The sequence below is a fragment of the Stylophora pistillata genome, chromosome 1, assembly GCF_964205215.1.
Source record: "Stylophora pistillata chromosome 1, jaStyPist1.2, whole genome shotgun sequence".
Classification (NCBI taxonomy): Eukaryota; Metazoa; Cnidaria; class Anthozoa; order Scleractinia; family Pocilloporidae; genus Stylophora; species Stylophora pistillata.
In genome coordinates this window covers 46,564,113-46,589,678 of record NC_142519.1, presented here as the reverse complement: position 1 = coordinate 46,589,678, position 25,566 = coordinate 46,564,113, and the positions used below count along the sequence as shown (strand labels likewise).

Here is a 25,566-nt window from a genome sequence, read left to right as displayed (position 1 = left end):
ATCACTGCATGTAGATCTCAAACAAGGCAAACCATGGCAACTGAAACTCAACTCAGAGTCTAATAATAACAGTTTGATAATCGTGCGACTGAATGTGTTAACCGGCATAACTAATAGCCTGATGTCATTTTTATGAGCCAACCTGTCTTGTCTTTTTTCTACTAAGTAAAGGTTTGTAAGATTTCGACTGAGATTGTTCTGATTGGCTTGAGTAATAATACTCAGTTCTGTTGTGCATTGTTGATTAGATTATTGTTTCAGAAGTCAAGAAAACTCATAAACCATGATAAGTTTATAAATGTTGCTTGGTAAACCTTTGACGACAAAACATATGTTTCCATTAAAAGGATTCCTCAGGGGCTAGAAATTAACCCCACGTACAGTATGAATAAAGAGGTATCACAGTGGCAACTCTTTGAATCACTTCGGGGGAGCTTATGAATTATTAGTCCGGTAAATTCTGATTTTATCAGATTTAGTACATGTATATGGTAATTTCAGCGAGCGCGAGCTGAGTCGAAGTCAGCTTAAAAAGTGAAGAAGATAAATATGTTCCTTTGTATCCTTCTGGTGTTCCCACTCGTGGGGCTTATACGAGGATCAAATCGTGTTTCAGAGTCTGATTTAAAAGCAGCTAGTTTCGCAAAGGCGATAAAGGATAAAAAAACTTAATGGGAGAATCTTAAGAGAGTTTGAGGTGGTATCTGAGATCTCTTGTCAGTTTGAATGTATTTCTGATGACCGATGTTTGTCATACAACTTCCTTCCCATCCATGGCAAGGAGACAAGTAGATGCCAACTAAGTGACTCTGACCGATTCGCCGGTCGAGTGAATTTTACGAAAGAAGATGGAGCATTATATAGAGGAATACAGGTGATAATACGGTTTAAATCTGCTGATATAGGTTGAACAATTATAGAATTGTGTGCTGTAATGAAAGAAAAATGTAATCCGGAGGGTCAAGTGTTATTATACTTCTGTAGATCTGCTTTAAAACAAGTTACATCCTCTTTTCTCAAAGTATGTTAGGCACTTTGTCCAGTGTTTAAAATCTGATCGGTAAACAACACTCTATAGATTAATATTTATATATTTCATGAATGATTACATAGAAGCTCTTCAAATAATGCCTGGTTTCTTATGGACATCACCGCGCTTTCTGCTTCAAAACGCTTAAGTAAACTTTTTTGTAACGCAGGAGCCATCAGTTTTTGGAAAAAAAGCTATAGAAGTGTATTTACTTTGATTAACTACGGGTTTCCAATAAATTAAGTGCTTTCACAGCACTCCCCAATGAAACAAATATCTTTGTAACGTTATTAGTTCTTAGAAACACCTGATATGAAGATAGAGGTTCTGACAGGAAAAAGACCGAGCACCATGATGACACTAGTGTAGTTTGGAATTAGTCAACTTTGATTTAGAAACTTTTTTAAAGGCTTTGGATAAGATTTCATTCTCGGACTACTATAAATAAAAACCGCCCGTTTATTTCATGGATTTTCACTTCTTGTGTGTATAATTTACGAGGAGGATTAAAATTTTTAGAGCGCCTGCGAGGAAGATGATCCCTGCAAAGAAAATGAAATATGTATTGCTGACTACAAATCAAACACTCATTTGTTCACGTGTATTAAAGGTAAGTGGAGACTCGATATATTCTTGTAGTTTGACACCCAAGGAAAGATGCAGATATGGCAGGGTTCTCTCAGGCAGGGGGAAGGGTAAACGAGAACGAAGACGAAATTAGAAAGGGACATAAATGGTGCTTTCAAAATGCCGGGGCAACAAATGAAACTGAGAAATTTACTCTTGTATAGCAGAGTTTTTAATAAAAGGTAAAAGAGAAATTCCCAATAGGGTAAGTAGTCAGAAGGTGAGATGAAGAACATCAGCTCATGTCCACTTCGTTAGAGAAAAGAAATTACCCTTAGTAGCTAAACAATCTAATATTGGACAGCAATAATCTGCAGGCATGAAAAAACTTTGGTGATCGAGTATAACGGAATCGTGTGAGGACCAGACATCTATTTGTATTTACAGGTAGCGTTATAGATTTTGCCATTTTATTCCAGAGCTATCCTACCTTTAGGTTTTTCTTATCTTGTAGATTACCCCAAGAACTGCCTTGATCATTTTCAAGATGGCTTCACAGCTAACGGTGTGCACTGGATTTACCCTGATGAAGAAGAACCCATCCAAGTGCTGTGTGACATGACAACTGATGGCGGAGGATGGACCATCCTTCAAAGACGCATGAATGGCTCTGTAGACTTTTATGTTGATTGGGAATCATACAAAAAAGGCTTTGGAAATCTGAAGGGCGAGTTTTGGCTTGGGAACGATTATCTTCACCGTCTGACCGCATCTGTCGACATGATGGTTCGCATCGATATGGCGGATTACGAAGGTGACCGAAGATTTGCAGAGTACACGACTTTCTTTGTAGCCGACGAAAATGATGATTATCGGGTGACGATCGATGGATACAGAGGCACTGCAGGCGACACATTGAGCTTATCTTTCCCTCAGCCTATCAGGTATGTTGCAGGTATTGCGGGTTTTGGTAGTATGCAGAATAAATGGTAATATTAGGGTGATTTCTGAGAGACCTTTGTCCAAAAACTTTTGATGACTGTCGAATGAGATACGATACTTTTTCCACCTTGCTTACGACACCATTTTCATTTGTCCTTGAATTTCATGGTAGTGAATTTTTTTACTATTTTCAGACAAGGCCTTTCTTCTAACGTGGGCACTGAAGCCAATGCAATACTTTCAACAACATTGTTAGGTAGTTTCTTCTCAAATTCTTAAGAAATTTATTTTTAAAATTCAGAAAAATGAGGTTTACAACCAAGGACAGGGACAATGATGTCCACAACGGTAAAAACTGTGCATTGGCCTTCAAAGGTGGCTGGTGGTATAATAGATGTCACGCCGCCAATCCAAATGGTTTGTACCAAGGTGGAAGTATCGCACAGGGAGTAACTTGGGCCTTATTTCGAGGGCAGAAGTATTCGTTGAAGCGCATTGAGATCAAACTTCGACCAGTATGATTTTATTTGTGGGGGCTGTGTCCGTAAAGGTTTCGCACGCTGCAGCTCTCAAGAGTTGAAGATATCTGTAATGCGTGAAAAGATTCTTGACAAAGCTTCTGTTGATTGTATTATAGCGTATATGCGAGTTAGCCATAGCGAAGACGGAGTGTGCCAAATTAAACATACAAACGTTTTCTTATCTGTGATACAATAGGGAAAGACGCCTGCATGTACGTACCTAATATGGAATATTTTAATCGAACGTAGACGTATAAACAGATAAACTAATATATTAATAATTTTTTATCACTTGGATCATCTAAAAGCCGTTGTTCGACGAACTCATCAGTTGGTATCGCTGCTGTCAATTCTCCTATTTTGACAAAATTAATTGTTAAATGCAAACCATTGGCGAATTACACAATGAACTGCGAGGCAACTCCTGAAGTTAATTCCCTGATACTTTGCCCACCGTGTTATTGCCTTTATTTAGCAGAATTATGCTAATTCGGCTTGTTTTGTTACCAAATTCAAGCCGCTGTATTTAAGTGTCTTGTTTATCGTCCGATCAATTACTAGAGGCTAGCTGCCATAGGGGTCATTAACCTCAACACGAGAGGAATGCATGAGGAGGGCTGGACTAGATGTGACTAACACAACTGACAGGCAGATGTTAATTTTGTGACCCAAGCTGTTTCGTTGCCTTTCCTTTAAGAAAAGAGCATTAGTATTTTTAGATTGAAATTGCTTTGATTGGCTTAGGAATTGAATACTCCAGTAGCCACTCTTGAATAAGATGTTTGAACCAAGTGAAAAAGATATCAAAACAATAGTAAGGTCACCAAGGTTGATGGCATTTTAAGGACGAAACTGTGTATTATTCGAAAGGATCAGCCAAAGGGGATGAACCCGGCCAATTTTAATTAAAGTATATTGAAGAAGAAAGTTCTAATGACATTAAGTCAAGAAGATGGTAAATTCAACGATTGCGAGTTGAGTCAAAGGCTGCAGAAATCAGTGAAACATCTGAACATGTACCTATGGGCCTTTGTGGTGTTCCCACTCACGGGTCTAGCACAGGGCAGAGCCCGATCTAAGGGCTGTTAACTTCGCAAAGACGATAGAAAATCGAAAAATGAATGGAAGAGTCTTAAGAGAGTTTGAAGTAGTATCTGAGACCTCTTGTCTGTTTGAATGCATGTCTGAAGAACGATGCTTGTCATACATCTTCGTTTCCACGAGTGAATGTTACAAGAGAAGATGGAACTTTGTATAGAGGAATAAATCTGATAATACTGCTCGGTGTTAATGTTCTATATAACTTGTAAAAATTTTTATTTGTTTAAAATCGAATGTCAGCCTGTTCGCTAAGTGTCATAGATATAATTTAGTTACGAGTAATATCTTTTTTTCCTAGGAGTGATCTTTCACTTTTTCGCTGGGTGTTTTAAATTTCGATTAGTATACAATTCTTTATAGATTAAAACCGTTGGTATTATTTTATTGAGAAGTGGGTGGATAGAAAGCTCTTTAGATGATGCTCGGTGTTTGATTCAGATCACTAAACTGTGCTTAAAAAAGCTTTATCAGTGGATAGAACACCGGAGCCGTCCGTTTTTTAAAAATAGTCTTTTAAGGCTACTTTAAAATATTGCCAACTACAGGTTGACGATGAATTGTGTCTTTTAAATTGTTAACGAAAGCATCCTTGCAGTTTCCATAAAAACTAATATCTTTCTTTAGTGTCACTCCCGACTCCCTTGGGAGTCCGAGGTTTTGCTGGTCACACGACTTTTGGCTGTAATCGCCATGTGCTCGGGTTTGCGGATGTTTTGTTTAGTTTTTTATCCATTGAAGAGAGTTTTAAAAAGGGCGTTATTGTGTCTTTCGTTGGCTTAAGCGAACGGTTCGGTGAGTTAATATTTGTTTTTTTTTTTCGTTCAGGCAGGTATTTGGAATTTGATGCCTTCTTTGTTTGTTATAATTCTGAAAAACTTTCACTTACTTTCACTTTCATTGACCGAGGCCGTGCGGCCAATGTATGAGCTCGAGTTTTCGACGTTCGTTTGAGATAAATAAACACAGCACTACGGTACCAACATTTAGTGATTAGTTCATGAAAGCACCTGTTGTAAGACTGATATATATAATTCAATTGAAATAAAATATGTTTTAATTTCTCAGAGAGAATTTGGCTGGACAAAAAAAAATTAAGAATGCAAAGGAGAATTACATCTCGCCAGAAATTAAAAAAAAAAAAAGTCTGCGACCAATGCTTGGAAATATATGTATGGATGAAACTGGTTGCCTTAACTTAGAGCACCTGCGAAGAAAGTGATCCGTGGGAAGAAAATGAAACATGTTGTGTTGAATACAAGTCAAACACTCACCTCTGTAAATTTATTAAAGGTAAGTAGAGACCCAGAAGAATTTTGTAGTCTAACAGCCAAGGAGGGATGCATTCAATGAAGATTATAATCACCCCGAGTAGTAAAAACTCGGAGGACGAGTTTTAGCTTGCGAGCGACTTTTTACCGTCTGAATACATCTGCCAACATGATGGTTCGTATTGATATGGAGGATTACGAACGCGACCGAATTCGACGATTTGCCGGGTAAACAAATTTCTCTGTGGCCAATGAGGGTGATAATTATCGGTAGACGATCGACGGATATCGAGGCACCGAAGGCGACTCACTACTTGGGCTTTCCAAAGGAAACGCCCGAGTTGAAATTTTGGGTTTTTTTTCGTTCAGTTGCAAATCGCAGTCAAGTCCTTAACACGCTACGCAACGTTTTGACTCTGACGCGAGAGTGACGTTTTGACTGATGCGCACAATGCATGGGGTAATGGCGGAGGAAGAGAAGTTTCTTACGGCACAAAATCGGCACAGATACTGTACATATACGAGAACGATTCTTCGCAGTAAAGCACTATTTGAGCAATAGTGAAAATCAGACCTGATAAAAGTTTCAGGCCTGTACGGGATTCGAACCACTGACCTCTGCGATACTAGTGCAGCGCTCTACCAATTGAGCTAACAAGCCAACTGGGAGCAGGCCATCAAATTAATTCGATATAAACCCGTAGATGATAAATCAAACAACAACAAACATATGAAACATACTGTACATAATACGCTAAAAACGCATACAAAATATGCACACAGCGTTTGCGGTAGACCCACTCTAAGAGATGTCGAGCGTTTTCGGAACGGGTCGGTGCGCGAACCTTATGAGAGATCTCTTTAGGAGCAAACAGTTATGAGTGAACCTTTCGTCGAGAAACATTCAATTTAATGCTAATCGATGGAAGCATAAAACGCAAATCGTGAACCAAGCCGAATACCAATTGGAAGATTGAAAAAAGTTCAACTAACAAGAGTAGAAAGGTTAGAGAAACTGTTTATGCAAGTATTCTTACAAGTATACCCATGTCATCTAGACTGTACTGTTATGTAAATGCTGAAAAAACGACTGAATAAAAGCACGTTTAAGTTAAACCGTTGTGAAGAATTTACGAAAGAATTAAATATCGTGCCAGTCGATATTTAGCACTGTTTTCTTTTAACAAATAAAGGGGTTCTTTTAAGAATAAGGCTCATGTGGTAAATTATTGCAACTATAAATTAAGTAAAGAAAAAATCCTGGTAGTCCAATATATGTTGACCCTATTGTTGTTACCTATCTGGTCGGTAAATAACGGGGGATTACCACAGATTGAACCTTAAACGATAGCTTTATTCCGCCCGACACGACACCTTTATCCTTAACAACTACAGTCCGGCGTTACATGCACCACTGAGGGGGAGTCTGGGTCCTAATACACTACACCTATCAAAACGATAGCAGCTCCATATTGTGAAGGTAACGACTTAGTGTTTGGATAGAATGCAGGACAACAATGTGTTGCAGTGAGTTTGTGCTCTTTGATTTACAATAACACACAGGGGATCAGCTCAGACTTTGAAAGATCAAACAGTTTTTGTTAAAGCACTAACCCAAACACTTTTACAAGATTCACACAAATCATATTAAAAACAGTGTAGAAATTTCGCTTGGGTCCAAGCCAAGGACACCAAACAAATCAAGCACGTCCCCTAATGGAAGTCAGACAAGACGGTCACAGTCTGGAAAGTAATTGCGATAGCTTTCACCTCAATAGCTTCAGACAATTTGAATTCATACAATAACTTGATGCTAAATACAAACGAATGGCTAAGTCACACTGAACTAAACTAAATACTGTATAACACTTTTTTTTTAAACTTACTTGTAATACGTTTGTAACATAGCTTACGCTGTTATTTACTCGAATTACCCGATCATAGAATTTTTTTCTTTCAATTTTGTTTCAATACAGTCCTTCTTCGATGAATGTTGCTGACCATGCATTGTTTTCCAGCTTCTCATTTTCTCAGAAAGTTGTCTTTTGTTTTGAAATTTAGAAATACGAGTTTTACAACTAGGGACGGGAACAACGACTTCCATACGGATGCAAACTGTGCTGTACGTTTTAAAGGTGGCTGGTGGTATAGTGATTGCCATGCAGCTAATGCAAATGGTCTGTACCAGGGTGGAGGTCCCGCACAAGCCTGAGTTACCTGGATCTTATTTCGAGGACTAGATTACTCGTTAAAGTAGATGGAGATCATACCTCGACCGGCATGATCTCGTTTGTAGAGCCTGTACACCTGTTAAGACTTCAGTAAGCTCTAGTTTTCGAGAGTCAAAGATATTTGCGATGCTTAAACTGATTCTGTTCTTAATATAGCTGTCAGGTTTGGTTGTATCACCTTTAGAGGTATGTGTCTAAAATGTAACATCTCATCAAAATTTAGACCAGAAAGAGGCAAAAATTCTAAGACGGAGTTTACCGGCACGCAATATATGTTATTCACCAGCCGGGAGGTCCGTATTGGTAAAAACTGTGCCCGAGGTCTTGGATACCGCCCGAACCCGTTGGCCAAGGGCGGTACTCAAGACAGAGGGCACAGTTTTTCCCAATACGGACCGACCTATACAGGTGAATAACATTTTTATTTTTCTAACACATAACAAAATGATTGCCAAAAGAACCCGAATGATGTAGGGCTACAATTACGAGTTTAATTACGGTAAAATCCTCCATAAACTTAACAATTTGTTAGCGAGTGGATGATAAAGAATACAGACGTTATTCAAATTAAAGAGAAAGCTTTCACCGAAATATTTTGAATTTGTAAATGTAACTGAAAAGGCTTCCGAGCAAACTTTGAAACATTTTTTGACTGCTAACCGTCACCATGTGACACCTGTCAACTGAAAAAGAAAAAAAGCGTACGCTTTTGAATAAACAGTACTGGTGTGACAAACAATCTTCTAAGATTTACCTCTGTCCGTTTTAAAATGTCACGGAAAGCCAAATTGTAAGTGAATGCAAATGTGTGTTTTGAGTTGTTAATCTGCTTGTTCGTTTTCTGCAATGGTGCGTGTAAATCAGTCTTTCTTCGACTTAAAAGCTGAAGTCAGTGAGACTCTTTCCAGCTAGACACAAGGGGATTTAATGCGACTTTTATTCATCAAATTCTTCCGGTTTCTGATGGGAAATTTACGGTAGAAATGTCCAAATTCAGGGGATTTGCAAAGAATAGGCGAAGGTGTATTTATAGAAGAACTCAAAACTTCGCTCAACGTTTCACAATTAAGGTAATTGTTAACTGCAACCACCTCTCGTTGTAAATTTCTGAGTTACTTTTTGTGAAGGATTATTAAATAAAAAATTGTTTTTAGGCCGCGGTTCAATCGTTTTAAAAACAAATTTAGTAGCAGCAAATTTATTTCGAAATCAATTTTTGCAGAAAAACCATTGTGATTTGAGAGCGGGAGAGAAGAAGGAATGATTATTATTTATTCCCAAAAGGTCGTGACCGAAGTCTTTGCTCAAACATTCTGTCCGGCCGGCAAAATGAGATATAATTGTGAAAACCTGCAACGAAGCTTGAGATGCTTTGCAAAGATACTCGAGCGAGACGGATACCGCCCGCTGTGAGCGGACCGGATGGGAAGAATAGTGCCCGCTCTTGGAACCAATCAGATTGCAGGATTTGTAGAATACCGCCCGCTCACGAACTGAGAAAAAAATAAAAATATTTAGTATAATTTCAGAGCTGAGCAAACAGTTTCCAGCAATCTGATTGGTCGAGCGGTTCCTTATATGACGCTGAATAAACCGCTCCACGCGGATTATATAAGATGTTAAACTAAAAAGTTAATAAATGTTACTAAAATGTTATGATTTTAGAAATTTCTCTGTTGTTCAGCTCTGAAATTATACTAAAACAATTATTCGCCTCAAGTTCGGTGAATATTGTCGAATAACCCTCGACTTCGTCTCGGGGATTATTCGACGACATTCACCTCGCCTTCGGCGAATAATTGTTAAATATGAAGCTTTATTATCTTCGTGATGTCAAATAACTTAATCACATTCAGAAATTGAAACAGATGCAACTATAAACTTTCTCCTCTCGGTTTCGAATAAAATTTGAAATCAATCTGCGACACATAAACGGGTACATCGGATAAATGTTTATGCAACCCTCTGGTCCTCTAGAAGTCGTTGCTCGTGGAAATCAACAACTGATATCGCCCATGCCAATTCTTTCTCTTGAGTTCTTGTTTTGACAAATCAATTATTAAATAGAAATGATTGGCGAACTGCACGACACGATCTCGTGCAAATACTGAATTAAATTTTCTGATACTTTGCCCATCGTATTCTTACCTCATTTGATCGAGTTATGCTTATTCAGCCAATTTTGTTGCCAGTTTCAAATAGCTGCCTTTTCTTATTTATCGTTCGAGCAGGTATTGGAGTTTAGCTGCCATACATTTGACGGTGTTGTCTTAGTTTTATGACCCAATCTGATTTGTTTCCCTGCTTCGGAAATGAAATGATTCTGATTTAATAGGTAATTACTTTTTTGTCCATTCTTAAAAAAATATTTCCATCCAAAGTAAAGAAAGTATCGAAATAGTCATGGCGATGCAAATAATGATTGCCATTTTGAGGGACGTAAAATGTGGATATTTTGCATACAAATAAAGTTACAACAATGGTAATTCTGTTTGTCAACTCGAAAGACATTATTAATTATGAATGGGAATCGTTTCAATTGGTTTATCTTAATAGCGAAGCACCACCAGTTTGAAAAATTCTGCGAAAGCAATTCGAGTCTAAGGCAAAGTAAAAAGTGAAGCAACTTAACATGTACCTATCGGCCCTTTTGACGTTTCCACTTATGGCTATCGCACAAGGTTCAAATCGTTTGTCGGCGCCCGGTTTTAGGGCTGCTTATTTCGCAAAAGCGATAAAAGATCGAAAACTCAAAGGGAGTTTTCTCAGAGAGCTTGAGGTGGCGTCTGAAATTTCTTGTCTGTTTGAATGTACCTTTGAAGACCGATGTTTGTCATACAACTTCCTTCCCATCCATGGAAAGGTGACAAATAGATGCCAGCTTAGTAGCTCGGATCGATTTATCAATGGTGTAAATTTTACGAAAGAAGCTGACGCCATTTATAGAGGAATACAGGTGACTATCGCATTATTTTGATGGAACATGTCCCTCGGCAGGGAATTTGTAGAAAATGTTTGTTTCGATAAACTTTGATGTAACCCTGTTCGTTTCAAGTGTTTTTACTTTAGTTTAAATTTACTGCTAACCGTTTGGGAATGCACTACGTATACTGTCTCTATGTACCTTAATGAATTACTGGTTGATAATGAAATTATTGTTTCACCTCACAGTCGATGCATTACAGCTCTTTCCGTGAAAACCAATATGGAACTTTGGAGAGTTATTGGTGCCTTAAAACACCTGTTACAAAGGCAGGGTTTCTCCTTAGAAAATAAACACTATACTTTAGTTTCGTGGGTAGCTTAAATTATAAACACTTGTGTTTGACAAAATGTAACGTTCAAAAGCTGAAATAGAAATAATTCTTAGCAAATAAGCTGGCAACTGTAAAGGGCGCACAATTGAATCCTCTTTCGGTTCTAAGACTATGAAAAATATAAACTGTCTCCCAGCCTTTTCGCTTTTTTAGTTGTGAGACCGACAAAAGGCAGGAAACTCTTAGCCAACTTAAAAAAAGTTCCACCTTTAACTTTGAATTATATATATGTAGATATGTATAGCAACTATCTTTCCTTGAATTTAGAGTACTTGCGAGCAAGATGATCCTTGCACAGAGAATGAAACTTGTGTGGTTGAATTTAGAGTACTTGCGAGCAAGATGATCCTTGCACAGAGAATGAAACTTGTGTGGTTGACTACAAATCAAATGCTCACTTTTGTAGGTGTATCAGAGGTAGGTAACGACCTTATACATTTCTATAGTTTGAAAGACATGAAATGATGAACTTGGGGAAGGATTTTTCCAAAGGTGAACGATAAAAATGAGACGCTTCTAAATATAGGGCTACAGATGTAATTAGGAAACTAAAACTAAATGAGGTACAGTATGTAGGCTGAGAATGTCCGAGGCTGAGAAATTGTTCAAGAAATAAATAGTTTGCTGAAAGTCCGAACTTTGAGGGAAATTTTGAGGACATCTCACAGCTGAGAACATTATTAGCCAACATACCAGCAAGCCAGAAGGGAGGTATAAGATCACCTTGATAATATCATTATTACTGAAATTTGCAAACTAAATTCGTTTTTGTTCTGAGTAGATTAAGAAAGAAGAAAAAAGGAAAAATTCTGCACTATCTTTTTTCTACTGGCTTTGTTTCTTTTCAATGATAAACGTCGGAGGACAAATATCGACGTAGACGCGGGCTATCGCGTGATAACGGTCTGGTGATTTTGCACCACATAACGTAAAGTAGCTCATAGAATCGTGCGAAAAATAACGGGTGGCTTATAACAAACGATAACTTGATATTCTCAAAGGATTATACCTTTGGATTTTTATCCTTAAGACTGCCCCAAGAACTGTCTCGACTATTATCAGAATGGTTCCACAACTGATGGTGTGTACTGGATTTACCCTGATGAAGAAGAACCCTTTCAAGTGCTGTGTGACATGACAACTAATGGCGGAGGATGGACCATCTTTCAAAGACGCATGGATGGCTCCGTAAACTTTTTCGTCGACTGGGAATCATACAAAAAAGGCTTTGGAAATCTGGAGGGAGAGTTTTGGCTTGGGAACGATTATCTTCACCGACTAACTGGATCAGTCAACATGGTGTTTCGAATTGATATGGAGGATTACGAGGGCGGCCGAAGATTTGCCGAGTACTCGACTTTCTCTGTGGCGGACGAAAGCGATGATTATCGGGTGACTATCAATGGATACCGAGGAACCGCAGGCGACGCATTGCTAGCTCTCAGTAGGCCTATCAGGTTAATGTTATAAGCATTTCAGTTCTTGATGCTATATGTAGAATGAATAGTAACAAAAGCTAACTTCTGAAAAACTCCCGCACAACAACAACGAAGTGTATTTATAATTGTCTAAGATCCTTGAAGATCTTTGTTCTCAATTACGTCGATCAGCTCTTTGAATTGATGACGTAGCACTGCGAAAGTAATGCATTCCGATGTACAGGCATCAACGCCGGTCATATAATCCAACTTTTACATGTTGCCGGCTATAATAGTTCCTTCCAACTTAATGACAATGCATTTTTCTCTGTCGCATTGCTAAACATACAATATTTCTTTATGCATTGCTTCCAAACCCATTTATCTTTAACTTTCTTAATCGAGGCATGTTTTGTTTTTGCTGACAATGCAGCACTTCTTGCATAGTTCTGACCATGCACTTTTACCAGCAGCATCTTCTTCAGTTTCATACGAAATTCTCTTTTCATATCAGAAATATGAAGTTTACAACCAAGGACAGAGACAACGACGTCGATAACAGTAAGAATTGTGCATTCTATAAAGGTGGCTGGTGGTACAACTACTGCCATAATGCAAATCCAAATGGTTTGTACCAAGGTGGAGGTCACGCACAAGGAATTACGTGGGAGTCATTTCGAGGACAAGGTTATTCTTTAAAGCACACCGAGATCAAACTTCGACCAGCATGATTTCATTTTACAAGTTCCGTGTAGAAGCTTTTAGCTACCTAGTAATTATTACGATGATGATAATAGTAATTATGATAATAACAATTAGTCTTAATTCATCATGATAAATACATACAAAAATAAATACACTGCAAATAAATAAAAAAATTGGAGTAATCATATTCAAATAGCTAATTTATGCTCGAAAGCGAATCTTTTAGAATAGATTTGGTCTTAAGCAGGATCTGTTTGTAAGGCGGACTGATTTTTATTATCATTATTATCATTTTTGTATTTATTTATTTACATTTATTTATATATTTTTAATTAGATACACAGATAGTCTCTTTAACTCGGATGAAGACTATGCCATAGATAATCCTCATGTCTTAGTTTGTTAAAACTGGCAACGGTTTCTCTTTCCTTAAAGCTCGTGCATATCATAACCAACGGATGGGAAGGTTCTCTTGTAAAATCTTTTTGAAAAAAACTTTGCGCAATCTTTTAAGATCAGAAATACTAGCTGTATAAACTGAAAGACCATGGGAAAGTTTTGAAAGCACCATCGCATTAAAAAGGTAGTCTACTTGACCTTGAGTGTTTTTGTTTTTTTGCGCAGGCTTCTAATTATATTCAAACTGTTATTGGTATAATTTACATGTAAACTACAGGCCCCGGTTGTTCGAAGGATGGATAACGTTATACACTGGATAAATCTCTATCCGGCAGATAGCGCAGTACGTTTTGGTAACACTTATCCGCTGGATAGCGATTTATCCGTTGGATAGCGTTATCCGTCCTTTGAACAACCGGAGCCTGGTCTGTAACTTTGTAATCATCTTATACCTTCGCGACTCCCAATAAATGATGGCTGCCATACTGCTTTATATTGTAAAACTGACGAAAAGTAGTTGATTTATCTCAATCTCTAACGTAGGACGATGGACTAATTCCCTGCATGTACTGATATTACAGTGCAAGTCTTTGTTTGCTTTCTATTTGTGGTGTGGGAAAATTGCATGTTTTGGTAAGCCAATATTTGGCCGGTTTTCAATAAACAATGCACTAAACATAAAGAATGAGACTAGGAATAATGGAATATAGCGGAGAGAAACTCTCAATTACTTCTTGTTTTTCTTCCTACACTACTTTCGTGATGTAGTTGCTTCCCGCGTGCTTTACAACACAACAGAGCACAGTCAAAGCTTATATATTTGTTAAAGAAAGCCTCTGTATCATTTTTATGAGAGGTTATTATTTCAATATGGTTTTCGTGCTGGTGCGAGTTTGGAACAACTAATTACCGCAGTGTCTAGATCTTGCAAGTGAGTGGATGACTCATTTGCATATCGGAGTCTCCATAAGAGGGTTTAAAAGGCTCATGAGAGCACAACGCCAGGAGAAAAAAACCTTGTGCGGTTAGGACTTTGACTGAATTTATAATTGCTTCTGTTCAATTCGTCTATTGAACATATCTTTCTACCTCTTAGTTCTTGGAACGTTCTTGAACCTATAAAGTTTTTATAACCGCTTTGTTGCGATTCCAATCATCTATGTTGTAAGAGGTATAAGCTGTGAATAAACTAAAGGTATGAATAAAGAAATAAAGCTGAAAACAGCTGGTGTAGCTATCTCCTTTCTTCATGTGTTCACATTCTGACCAGAGGGGTAAACAATGGGCATCAACAATCTGCAAGAGGATGTAACTTAAAAAATAAACTTAAAAATTAATTAGTAAAATAGGCAAAAGTGAAAATATGAGTTATGTGCGAAGAATCATGGATACAAATTCATTTTTATTTGCATCAGTTTATGTTATAATTAAGCACGATGCGCGCAGTATGAGGGAAATATGGGAAACTGACAGAAACCTATGACATAGTAGTTGTTCCTCCGTGATGATAACATTATTGAACCAGTTAAAATAGGCCTGACTTAACAACTGAAGTAAGAGTATTAGAAAATTTGCAGTGCACGCTCTTATTCCAAAAACTCCGCAACACTCTTGTCCCGCCGTCTTCATTGCTCTTCTGGTGATAAAAAACAAGAGCAAAAATCAGACCTGAAAAAAATTTTTTCAGGTCTGATTTTCGCTATTGCTTAAATAGCGCTATCTACTGCTAGGATAGTGCATCATACGTATCTAATACCGCAGTTCAAAATATATGAACTTCATATATTTCATTGTATCTGATTTATCACTTTCACGGGTTTATTACGAATCAACTTAACGGCCTGCTCCCAGTTGGCTTGTTAGCTCAATTGGTAGAGCGCTGCACTAGTATCGCAGAGGTCAATGGTTCGCATCCCGTACAGGCCTGATTTTTTTCAGGTCTGATTTTCGCTATTGCTTAAATAGCGCTATCTACTGCGAGGATCGTGCATCATACGTAATAAATCTCTTATTAACCAAGCTTGTTCGGGACCGTACTGGAAGAATATCGGCCCTCAGTCCGTACTGTTAAGACCTCGGGCCGATATTCTCCCAGTACGGCCCTCAGGCTTGGTTAATAAGATATATATACGATATTCCTACATACGATATTCCTATATACGATATTCCTATATACGATATACCGAGAACGAGGCTCTACCAGTCTATTTAGTTAATCGGCAACTGACGAGATCCACAAGATTAGGATCGAAACCGCGGTCTTGCCCGACCATCTACTGAAAATGTCGGAAGACGTTAAAACGGCAGATAGGCTACTAAACGCCCCGAGCCAAAACAATGCCATTCAGAGAATGAAAAAAAACATGGAAGCCTCATGTGACACCGCCACTGAAGATGATCTACTCGGTAAGTCTGAGGATAACGAACAAATCCCTCTGTACCAAATGCCTAGCAGAACATGCCCAGAATCCCTACAATATAGGGCGAGGGCCAAAATAAGAGCAGACGAGGATTTAAAAAATACGATAAAGCAATTCTTTAACAACGCGGAGCAAGAAACCGTAAAGGTGATCAGGTGCTTATATGAACGTAAAATCGGTCGTTCTACGACCGAAATAAAGAAACGAAAAGGAGCCGCAACGGCTGGAACACTGAACACTAAGAACTGTAGTGCGATCGAATCAGCGCGCGTGGCGCAAGCTGAAAGCGATCAAGACAACTTAACAATCGAGACAGTAAAAAAAAAAGATAGCTGTACATCTACAAAGGCGAACGATTCGAAAAAGACGCAATCCCTGATGTGCGTACTCATTTTAAACAAACTGAGACATTTCAGTATACACACTATAGTTCCTGTCCCCCACATATAATTAAAAAAGACTTCATAAAAGGGGAGACCCTTAGACTTTTAAGAACAAACTCCTCTGAAATAATATTCGAGGGGAAAATTACAAATGAAGCACGTTTGCTAAAGAGAGGCTACCCAGAGGACCTCATTAGCACAACCCTCTCGGAAGTGAATTAAAAAACAGGAAATTAGCTCTTCAACAGAAACAAAAGACGAACCAATGAATCTTGCCTTTTGTTACACAATACCAACCATCAGTGCCAAACCTAAAGCAAATTCTCATGAGACTCTGGCATTTAATAGAAACACAACCGCTATTGAACAAAATATACAAGAATCCGCTTCTCGGAAGAGGACGATCGCCCAAAGACATACTCGTGAGGGCCAAACTTTGAATAGGCTACTCTAAACACGCGCTCGGGAGTCGTGTAGGCCTGTGAACCCCATTTTACATTGATTGCCCAATAAATGTGAAAGCCCCTTTAGGTAAAATCCCCACTAATGCCTTTAAAGTGGTATGGTTCTTATATGAACTAAAGAGCGAGACACAGCAATTTGTCGGCATCTCTAAGGATCTTCACGCGGATATCTTTATTTAACTCAGAGACATCCCGTTTAGTGACTAAGAAATCTTTTTCCTGCCAATATTCTCAAAAACTTTAGACTACTTGAACAATATTATTTGAGAAATTATAGTCACAAATGTGCTCTCCAAGAATTTTCTGACCTACCAAGCCTCGCTTTCAAGCATTCGAAACCAGGCCGTTTCCGCGCGGCGGCCATTTATGAATAAGGTCTATTGACTTTCAATTTGAAAACTTCTCTGCTTGGCATGGAATTAAAATTTGTAATCAATCTGCGGCAGCTGAACAAGAACATCGGATAAATGTTCATGCACTGCCGGGATCTTCTAGAAGCCGTCGCTCGTGGAAATCAACGACTGGTGTCACCCATGCCAATTCTTTCTTTCGTGTTCCTGTTTTAACAAACTTAATTATTGAATAGAAACGATAGGCGAACTGGACGACACGATGTCGTACAAATACTGAAATAGACTCTCTGAAACCTCGCGCACCGTATATGTTGTCCATTGTTAATAAATGTTTTAATCAGAAGGCAAGAAAATATCCAAATAATCGTAACCATGCAAATGATGATTGCTATTTCGAAGGACGTAAAATATGGATATTGCATATTGGAAAGTTAACGGTAAATATTATGCATATAAATGAAGTCATAAAGATGGAAACTCTGTCGTGTCACTCGAAGGAGGTCATAAATTATAAATAGGAGACGTAATTGGTTTATCAGCAGGGATTTGCTAAAGCAAAGGCATAGAAAAAACCAGGAAAGATTTATTACTCGACGTTTCGGGGTCATCGTGACTCCATTATCAAGAGACTAGTTTAAAAACATGCAAATAAGGAAAGGTACAAGAATAGCATAAATTAGACTTAACGGCTTAGGTGTTTGTTTAAGCCGTTAAGTCTAATTTATGCTATTCTTGTACCTTTCCTTATTTGCATGTTTTTAAACTAGTCTCTTGATAATGGAGTCACGATGACCCCGAAACGTCGAGTAATAAATCTTTCCTGGTTTTTTCTAATTGGTTTATATCAGTACTTAATCGTCACTACTTTGAAAAACGATTCGAGTCGAAGGCAATGTAAGAGGTGAAACGACTTAACATGTACCTATGGACCTTTTTGATGGTTCCAGTGATGGCTTTAGCGCAAGGTTCAAATCGGTTGTCGGAGTCCGATTTTAAGGCTGCTAATTTCGCAAAGGCGTTAAAGATTGAAAATCTTTGAATGTATCTCTGAAGACCGATGTTTGTCCTACAACTTCCTTCCGGCCCATCCATGGAAAGGTGACAAAAAGATGCCAGCTAAGTAGCTCGGATCGCTTTATCAGTAGTATGAATTTTACGGAAGAAGATGGCGCTATCTATAGAGGAATACAGGCGACAATAACTCATTATTTTTATGGAATATGCCCGTCGGCAAGGAATTTGTGGAAAATCTTTCTTTGATGAACTTTGATGTCATCCACCTCGTTTTAGGTGTGTTTTGCTTTAGTCTAAATTTACTGCTGATCATTTGGGAATTCCATAAGTATAATTTCTCCATATACCCTAATGGATTCCTAGTTAAAAGTACACTAATTGTTTCACCTGTCAGTCGACGCATTACAGCTCTCCGAGAAAAACACTACTGAACTTCCGAGAGTTTTGCTATCTTAAATCATCTGTTACGAAGCCAGGGTTTCTTGTTAGAAAAGAGACCACTATACTTTTGTGAAATTTCGTGGACAGAAAGTACTTTGGATTAAAATTATAGAAACTTTCGTTTGAAAAATATAACACCAAATAAAACTAAAAAGCTGAAATAGAAATAACTCTCGGCATAGACCCTGACAACTGTAAAGGACACACAATTCAATCCATCCTCATTTGGCTCTTAGACTTTTCAAAATACTATGCTCCAGTCTCTTCTCTTCTCAGATTGTTATGTGCTACCTTCAAACGAAATGTTCGTTTCGGAACCTCGTTCTTTTATTACCCATCGTCCCTGGTCCCTATTGAATGTAAGAACATTACGTCACGCGTACACCATATGATGCATACATGGCGAGATTTAAGATCGACAAAAGGTAGGAAGTTCTCAGCCTGCTTAGCAAAAAGCTCTACCTCCATCATTACAACATGTACATGTACATGTAACGAGTTTTCTTTAAATTTAGAGCATCTGCGAGCAAAGTGATCCGTGCACAGAGAATGAAACATGCGTGGTTGACTACAGATCAAACACTCACTCTTGTAAGTGTATCAGAGGTAGGTAAAGAGCCGGCACATTTTGGTAGTTTGAAAGCCATGAAATGATGAACATGGGGAAGGATTCTTTTTCCAACAGGGTAAACGGTGATCGATGAAATGAGACGCTTTTAAATACCAGGGTACAGATGAAACTGCCAGGCTAACACTAGACGAGAAGAGTTTTTTTAGGGTTAAACTGGCAACTTGAAACTTAATTAACGTTAAATAGCGAGAGAGGACATCATCAACTCAGTGGTAGTCCGTTAGAAAGAGAGAGAGAGAGAGAGAGAGAGAGAGAGAGAGAGAGGGGGGGGGAGGGGGGAAGGGAGGGAGGGGGAAGGCAGAGGAAAGGAGAGAGAGAGCGAGAGGGAGGGAGAGAGGGAGGGAGAGGGAGAGAGGAAATCCCCGAAACTAAAATATTAATTATGACGGGAATATTCATATGTCTGTCGATATTCTTAAAGGATTTTACGGCTTTTGAATTTTTATTCTTAAGACTGCCCCAAGAACTGTTTTGGCTATTATCAAAACGGTTCCACAACTGACGGCGTGTACTGGATTTACCCTGATGACGAAGAACCCTTTCAAGTGTTGTGCGACATGACAACTGATGGCGGAGGCTGGACCACCTATCAAAGGCACATGGATGGCTCTGTAGACTTTTATGTTGACTGGGAATCCTAGAAGAAAGGCTTTCATCGGAAATCTGAAAGGCGAGTTTTGGCTTGGCAATGACTATCTTCACCGTCTGACTGTATCTACCAACATGTTGTTTCGAGTTGATATGGAGGATTATGATGGAGACCGAAGATTTGCGGAGTACACGACTTTCTCTGTGGCCGATGAAAGCGATGATTATCGGGTGAGGATCAATGGATACCGAGGCACCGCAGGCGATGCATTGCTATCTCTCTCCAGACCTATCAAGTATGTTACAGGGAATTCAGTTTTTGGTACTATGCAGAATAAAACCCTATGAAGCTAATTTCTGAAAAGTCATTGCAGAAAATCAACGAAATATACTGATAACTGTCTAAAGTTGAAGATTCCCGCAATTGATTAGCTAGATCGATCAGTTCTTTGTGCAAATGACGAACCAAATGACGAAGTATTGCATTCCGATTTACAGGTATCATTGTTGATCAGATAATCCAACTTTAAGTTTGTTGCCAGCCATAATTGTTCCTTCCAACGTCATGACAATATATTGTTCTCTGCTGCATTACTAAACATGCAATGTTTCTTTAGAAATTGCTTATGATTCTATTTATTTTCAACCTTTCTGATAAGGGATGCACGTTTCTGACCATGTAATGCTACTAGCAGCATTGCCGCCCAGCTCTCCCTCATTGTCTTCGGAAGTTTATTTTTTGATTTTAGAAATATGAGGTTTACAACTAAGGACAGAGACAACGACGTCCTTGACAATGGAAACTGTGCAATGGCCTACAGAGGTGGCTGGTGGTACAATTACAGCCATAACGCAAATCCAAATGGTTTGTACCTCGGGGAGTAACTTGGTATTCATTTCGAAGGTATGATTACTCGTTAAAGCACATGGAGATGAAACTTCGACCAGCATGAGTTTATTTGTAGAAGTTGCATGTAGAGGCCATCAGCTAACTGATAATCTTATCGATGAGAACAAAAGTAACTACAATAGTAACGATGTCTTAATTCACCATGATAGAAATACACATCAAGGTGTTCCACTACAAATAAATACAAGGATTAGAGTCAAAACTGGAGTTATCAAAGAGTTCATTTAAGTGAGTAGTTTATACTTTAAAGCTAATCTTTTTATCGTGGAAGTTGCGTGAATAAGCCTTCAGTTTACTGACAGTTGTAACAATAACGATGATAATAATGATAATAATAATAATGATAATGATAATAGTAATGATATCTTTATAACGTTGTGTATGACACAATATTTTTCCCGGTTTTGGTAGTTCAATATCTAGGTATGCTGTGAGACAGTAGAATTAAACTTTTGCTATTCTATATGATCGCTTTTTTTTTTCATGCAAAATTTGCTCGATTTCCGTATAATACCGTCTCAGGAGACTGGGAGACGAGGATTAAGGTTATGACGTCGTGTTGTTTGATCGGCAGATAAGCGAAAAAAGTGTTTTTTTAAGAGGAAACAGCGCGTACTTGTCAAAATCCGTCCGATAAAAATGCACATCAAGATGTTATATACTGCACATAAATACAACGGTTACAAATATCTAAGAATTCATATTTATAGCTAAATTATTCTTAAAGGTGAATCTATTAAAACAACTTTCGTTAAAACTTAATTCATTTTCTTTTGGTCTTCAGCAGTATCAGTTTCTATGGTGCGCAGGAGTTTCCTTATACCTGGCATGACAACTATGCAATGTCTGCATTGGATGGTGTCCAGGTGTCACTTCACTAAAAAGAAAGTACTCTCTTCCCATAAAGCTCGTGAATATTCATAGCCAACTGAAGTGTAGTCTCTTTTGAGAATTTTTTTAAAAAAAATCCTTTGCTCAGACTTGTACGGTCAGACGTTCGAATAACCAAGGAGTACGTGATGAGATCTACCGAAATAAACTTTTCCCTCTCAGGGGCTATCATGAAATTGACATCGCTTAATGGTCTTGAAATATTACAAAAATCAGCTACCAATCGCTAGGTGATAACTCATTAACGCCTTTTTGGTTGTAGCTACATGTGTATTTACCTCTGGATTTTTTCTTGGCTTGGTAATACCAAGCAGTGCTACAACCGCTAAGCTGTAGCCATGAGCAGCAAGGGATTTGAATGTTTTTTTTTATGGAAAATTATCGTGATACATCTAAAACGAATTAAATAGTACATTGAGACATTTTGTGCATTTATATGCATTATTTTATGTTTTACTGAGGAAGTCGCTTATATTGTGGATTATTGGGAACGAGACTACGCGGACGATAGTTCTTCTTATTTGATCGATCAGAATGAATAAGCGTTGATCATCAAGATCACCAAGATTAAAATTCAAATCAAGGCACATGAAACCCCAGAACTCTTTTGTGCCTTTGACACACCTTCGCTGGATTGTGAACGAAATACCTTTTCTCCAACATGTACTGGTGAACTGTCTAACATCGCTCGTAAATTTGTTTGAAAATCATGCATATTAGATCCATTCCCTGCTGTTCTGCTCACGGATCACTTCGATATGTTTCTACCGATCTTCTACAAGATTGTGAATTTGTCCCTAGAATCTGGCTGTCTGGCCTCCTCTCCTCTCAAGTATGTCGTGAATAAAACTTCAGTAAGTACAGAACGCTGCCGCTCGTGTAATTACAAGTTCCTCCAAATCACGTAACTCCCATCTTGTTTGAACTACACTGGCTACCAATCGCTGATCGCATAAAATTCAAGACTTTTCTTTTCACTTTCAAGGCTATACACAAAGAGTCCCCCAGGTATATTCAAGATCTGATAACCCGCTACTTTCCGTCACGAAATCTACGATCATCCACTTCAAGGCATCTAAACGTTGTCAAACACAACTTAAAGTCCTATGGCTTTAGAGCTTTAGAGCCTTTGCGGGTTTCTGCCCCTCAACTGTGGAACGATTTGCCTGCCCATAGACGTTTTTGAGATAATTTGAATTCTTTTAAATCTAATCTTAAAACATATTTATTCAAGGAAGCCTTTCACTCCAAGGAGTGTAATTATTTTTAATTACTGCTATTGATTCATACATGTGTATATGTATAGGCATGTATGTATATTTGTGTACGCATTTTACCTATATCTTTTATATATTGTGAAGCGCCTAGAGCACGACTGGATAGGCGCTATATAAATGCGGTTTATTATTATTATTACTATTATTATTATTATTATTATTTTTATTGATAATCGGTACAAAATTGAACCACTTGTTCTGCTACGATGGGTCGCTCGAGGAGCGAAGCACAACTAAATGTTTCCGTAGATAGCGCAGATTCTTCCCGAGCTCCCGTGTTCGAGCTGTTTCAGTCCCTGACAGGATCCTCCAAGGAGTTCGCAGAGAAGAGTGGCAGCGCAAAACAGTCAAAATTAGAACCCAAAATTTCTCATGTTTGTCTCCCCTATCTCATTCCTTCAAAGAGCAACAGCTTGGTTAAAAACAATTTCCTGATTTCCGCTGGCAACGACCTTTCTTTTTTGAGGAGGTACATTTTCCTGACGCCATAAATAGTTTATTAAAGAAGTAAAAAAAGTAAGAAAATAGGCTGTACACACGTAAATATCACTGAAAAGTCTCAACTGAGTTACTTCCTGGTGATTTATGGCTAACTTCGTAACATTTCGAGATCATCACGGGATGACGATTTCAAAATACACCTCAAGCGTGGAGAGATATTTGTTAACATATGATTGTTCGAAAAACTTACACTTCCCACCCATCAACGTTGCCCAAAGCTATTTCTGGTAAAATGTCTGCGAAAAGCCCTTGCTTTCTCTCGAAAACAGCTTTTTTGGATTGCGCAACAAACTATCGCTATATCTTTCATTTTTAACATCTTGCAATGTTCTCACCTGCTTCCCCTAACGTTCCAAAAAGCTTTGTGCAAACAAAAGAATCCGATTAGTGTAAGTCATCTACCAAAGGAAAACTATAGTTAACCTGCAGGACACGATATTGTGCAATTTCTCTGATTAATTCCTCCCTACTTTGCCCCACCATGTTATCTCCTCATTTTGGTGATTTGCGCTAATTCAGCTCGCTTTGGTGCTAATATCATACAGCTACTTTTTCTTGTTTGTCTTCCGCGAAATTACTAGACTTTGCTTGAAATAGAGGCCAATGATCGCGAGTTCAAGCATGGCTCTAAGGCGTGATGTGGTATCCAAACAATTCGTGTGACTGAATGTCATGAATTTCATGACCCAAACTGGTTGTTTGCCTTGCTTCTGAAATAATTGTAAAACCTCTCGTCCACAATTATTTTAATTATTTGGATATATCAACAAAGTTGAAATGGTAAATTGGCCACCGTAACGATTACAAAAGCTGACGTTTCGAGCGTTAGCCCTTCGTCGGAACGAATAGAGGAATTGTGGGTTGTGTGTGCTTTTAAAGGCAGAAAATGGAGCTACGTTATCGGTGGGAACATGGCAAGGAGAAAAACAAGAATAAATTAGTGGAATGAAAAGCGTTCATTGATCCCTGTGGGATTTAGACTGCCGGTTTGAAAGATGAGCTTTTGTTCAAAATTTTTACGGCTTTCCGTGCTACCTAAGTGTAAGGAAAGACCGCAGATTGCCATATGTTGCTTAGAATGATTAGGTAAATCAAAATGTCTAGCGACTGGTTTCGATGTGTCCTTGTCATTCCTTTCCACGTCTCGAAGGTGTTCTCGGAATCGGTCACCTAGTCTTCTTCCTGTTTCGCCGATGTATATCTTTTTGCAATAAGTGCAAGTTATGCAATAGATTACATTGGCGGAGGTGCACGTGAAGTGATCAGTGATCTTAATGGATCGTTTAGGTCCAAGCTAATTATTTTAATTAGCTTGATGAAAACTACAGTCGTCCATTTTTTGCGGAATTTCCTGATCAGAAGTTAAAAAAACACGCGTTTAATCGTGGCAAATAATGCATGGTATTTTTTAGAACGTATTGACCATGCATGTGTTTATGTGATTTTTAAAAGCTAATCTTAGGTATAGTAGAAATAAAAACGAAACAATTGTGTCTCTAAAAACCTCGCAGGCGGCTTTAAATGTACAACGCATACGATCCCACCTTCTAATTTCAAAGATTGCTTTCAAAAGTAAATATTTTTAATAATTTTCAATCTCCATGCTTTGCTTCGTAGCGTATACATTTTATGACTTCAAGTAGGAATTAGCAGGTTTGTGTTTAATTAATGTAGGGGGTTGATATTTTTGCAATTTTTTTTGTAGTCGAAGTTATTTGCATCGCAGTACACTGACCGCACACGCAATTAAAGTGATTTACTACAAGAACTAACCTCAATTCTTAACCACGGATTTATCCTGGTAAGAGAGAACGGTTTGTCTCCAATGTTGTTGATTTATTTATAAAAACTGTCCGCCCTGTCTTTTTAATGATAGCAATAATAACTAGGATTACAGTAATAATAAAAAGCCTGTTTACAAGGCATCTATTAGTTGTTTCTTCGCACATTAAGAACTGAATAACAAAGGATAAAACCTTTTATGCTGTTGATTTATTTATGACAAATGCCGCTCTGCCTCGGGTATGGTAATTATATGACAATGATGATAAAAGTTTGATCATAAGACCTCCATTAGGTGTTTGCTTGCTCATGAAGAGCTCAATAATGATTTCGCAGGTTAACAGAGAGCAAACTTTTGTTATTGATTTATTTATAATAAATTTCCACTCTGCTGTAGTAGTAGTATTTACAG

The 25,566-nt window shown here is 38.2% G+C and overlaps 1 protein-coding gene and 2 pseudogenes across 2 annotated transcripts; all 3 read left to right on the top strand.

Moving 5' to 3' along the window:
- Positions 1-465: 465 nt before the first annotated feature.
- LOC148742780 (ficolin-1-like) lies at positions 466-4,545 on the top strand (annotated as a pseudogene). The gene is made up of 4 exons (XR_016001122.1): positions 466-874; positions 1,550-1,640; positions 2,112-2,541; positions 2,841-4,545. The product of XR_016001122.1 is annotated as a ficolin-1-like (transcript).
- A 5,688-nt stretch (positions 4,546-10,233) lies between these two features.
- On the top strand, positions 10,234-14,801 carry LOC148742779 (techylectin-5B-like). Its single transcript, XM_088759805.1, has 4 exons — positions 10,234-10,616; positions 11,304-11,394; positions 12,008-12,434; positions 12,910-14,801. The coding sequence occupies exons 1-4, from the start codon at positions 10,293-10,295 to the stop codon at positions 13,124-13,126; spliced, it is 1,059 nt and encodes a 352-aa protein (XP_088615931.1). The 5' UTR covers positions 10,234-10,292; the 3' UTR covers positions 13,127-14,801.
- A 3,225-nt stretch (positions 14,802-18,026) lies between these two features.
- Positions 18,027-20,746, top strand: LOC111330352 (ryncolin-2-like; annotated as a pseudogene).
- The last annotated feature ends 4,820 nt before the right edge of the window (positions 20,747-25,566 follow it).

Coding starts and splice junctions, on each gene's coding strand:
- LOC148742779 (XM_088759805.1), top strand. CDS start 10,293: ATGTACCTATCGGCCCTTTTGACGTTTCCACTTATGGCTATCGCACAA. Junction 10,617..11,303: donor CCATTTATAGAGGAATACAG/GTGACTATCGCA, acceptor GGTTGAATTTAG/AGTACTTGCGAGCAAGATGA. Junction 11,395..12,007: donor CTTTTGTAGGTGTATCAGAG/GTAGGTAACGAC, acceptor TTTATCCTTAAG/ACTGCCCCAAGAACTGTCTC.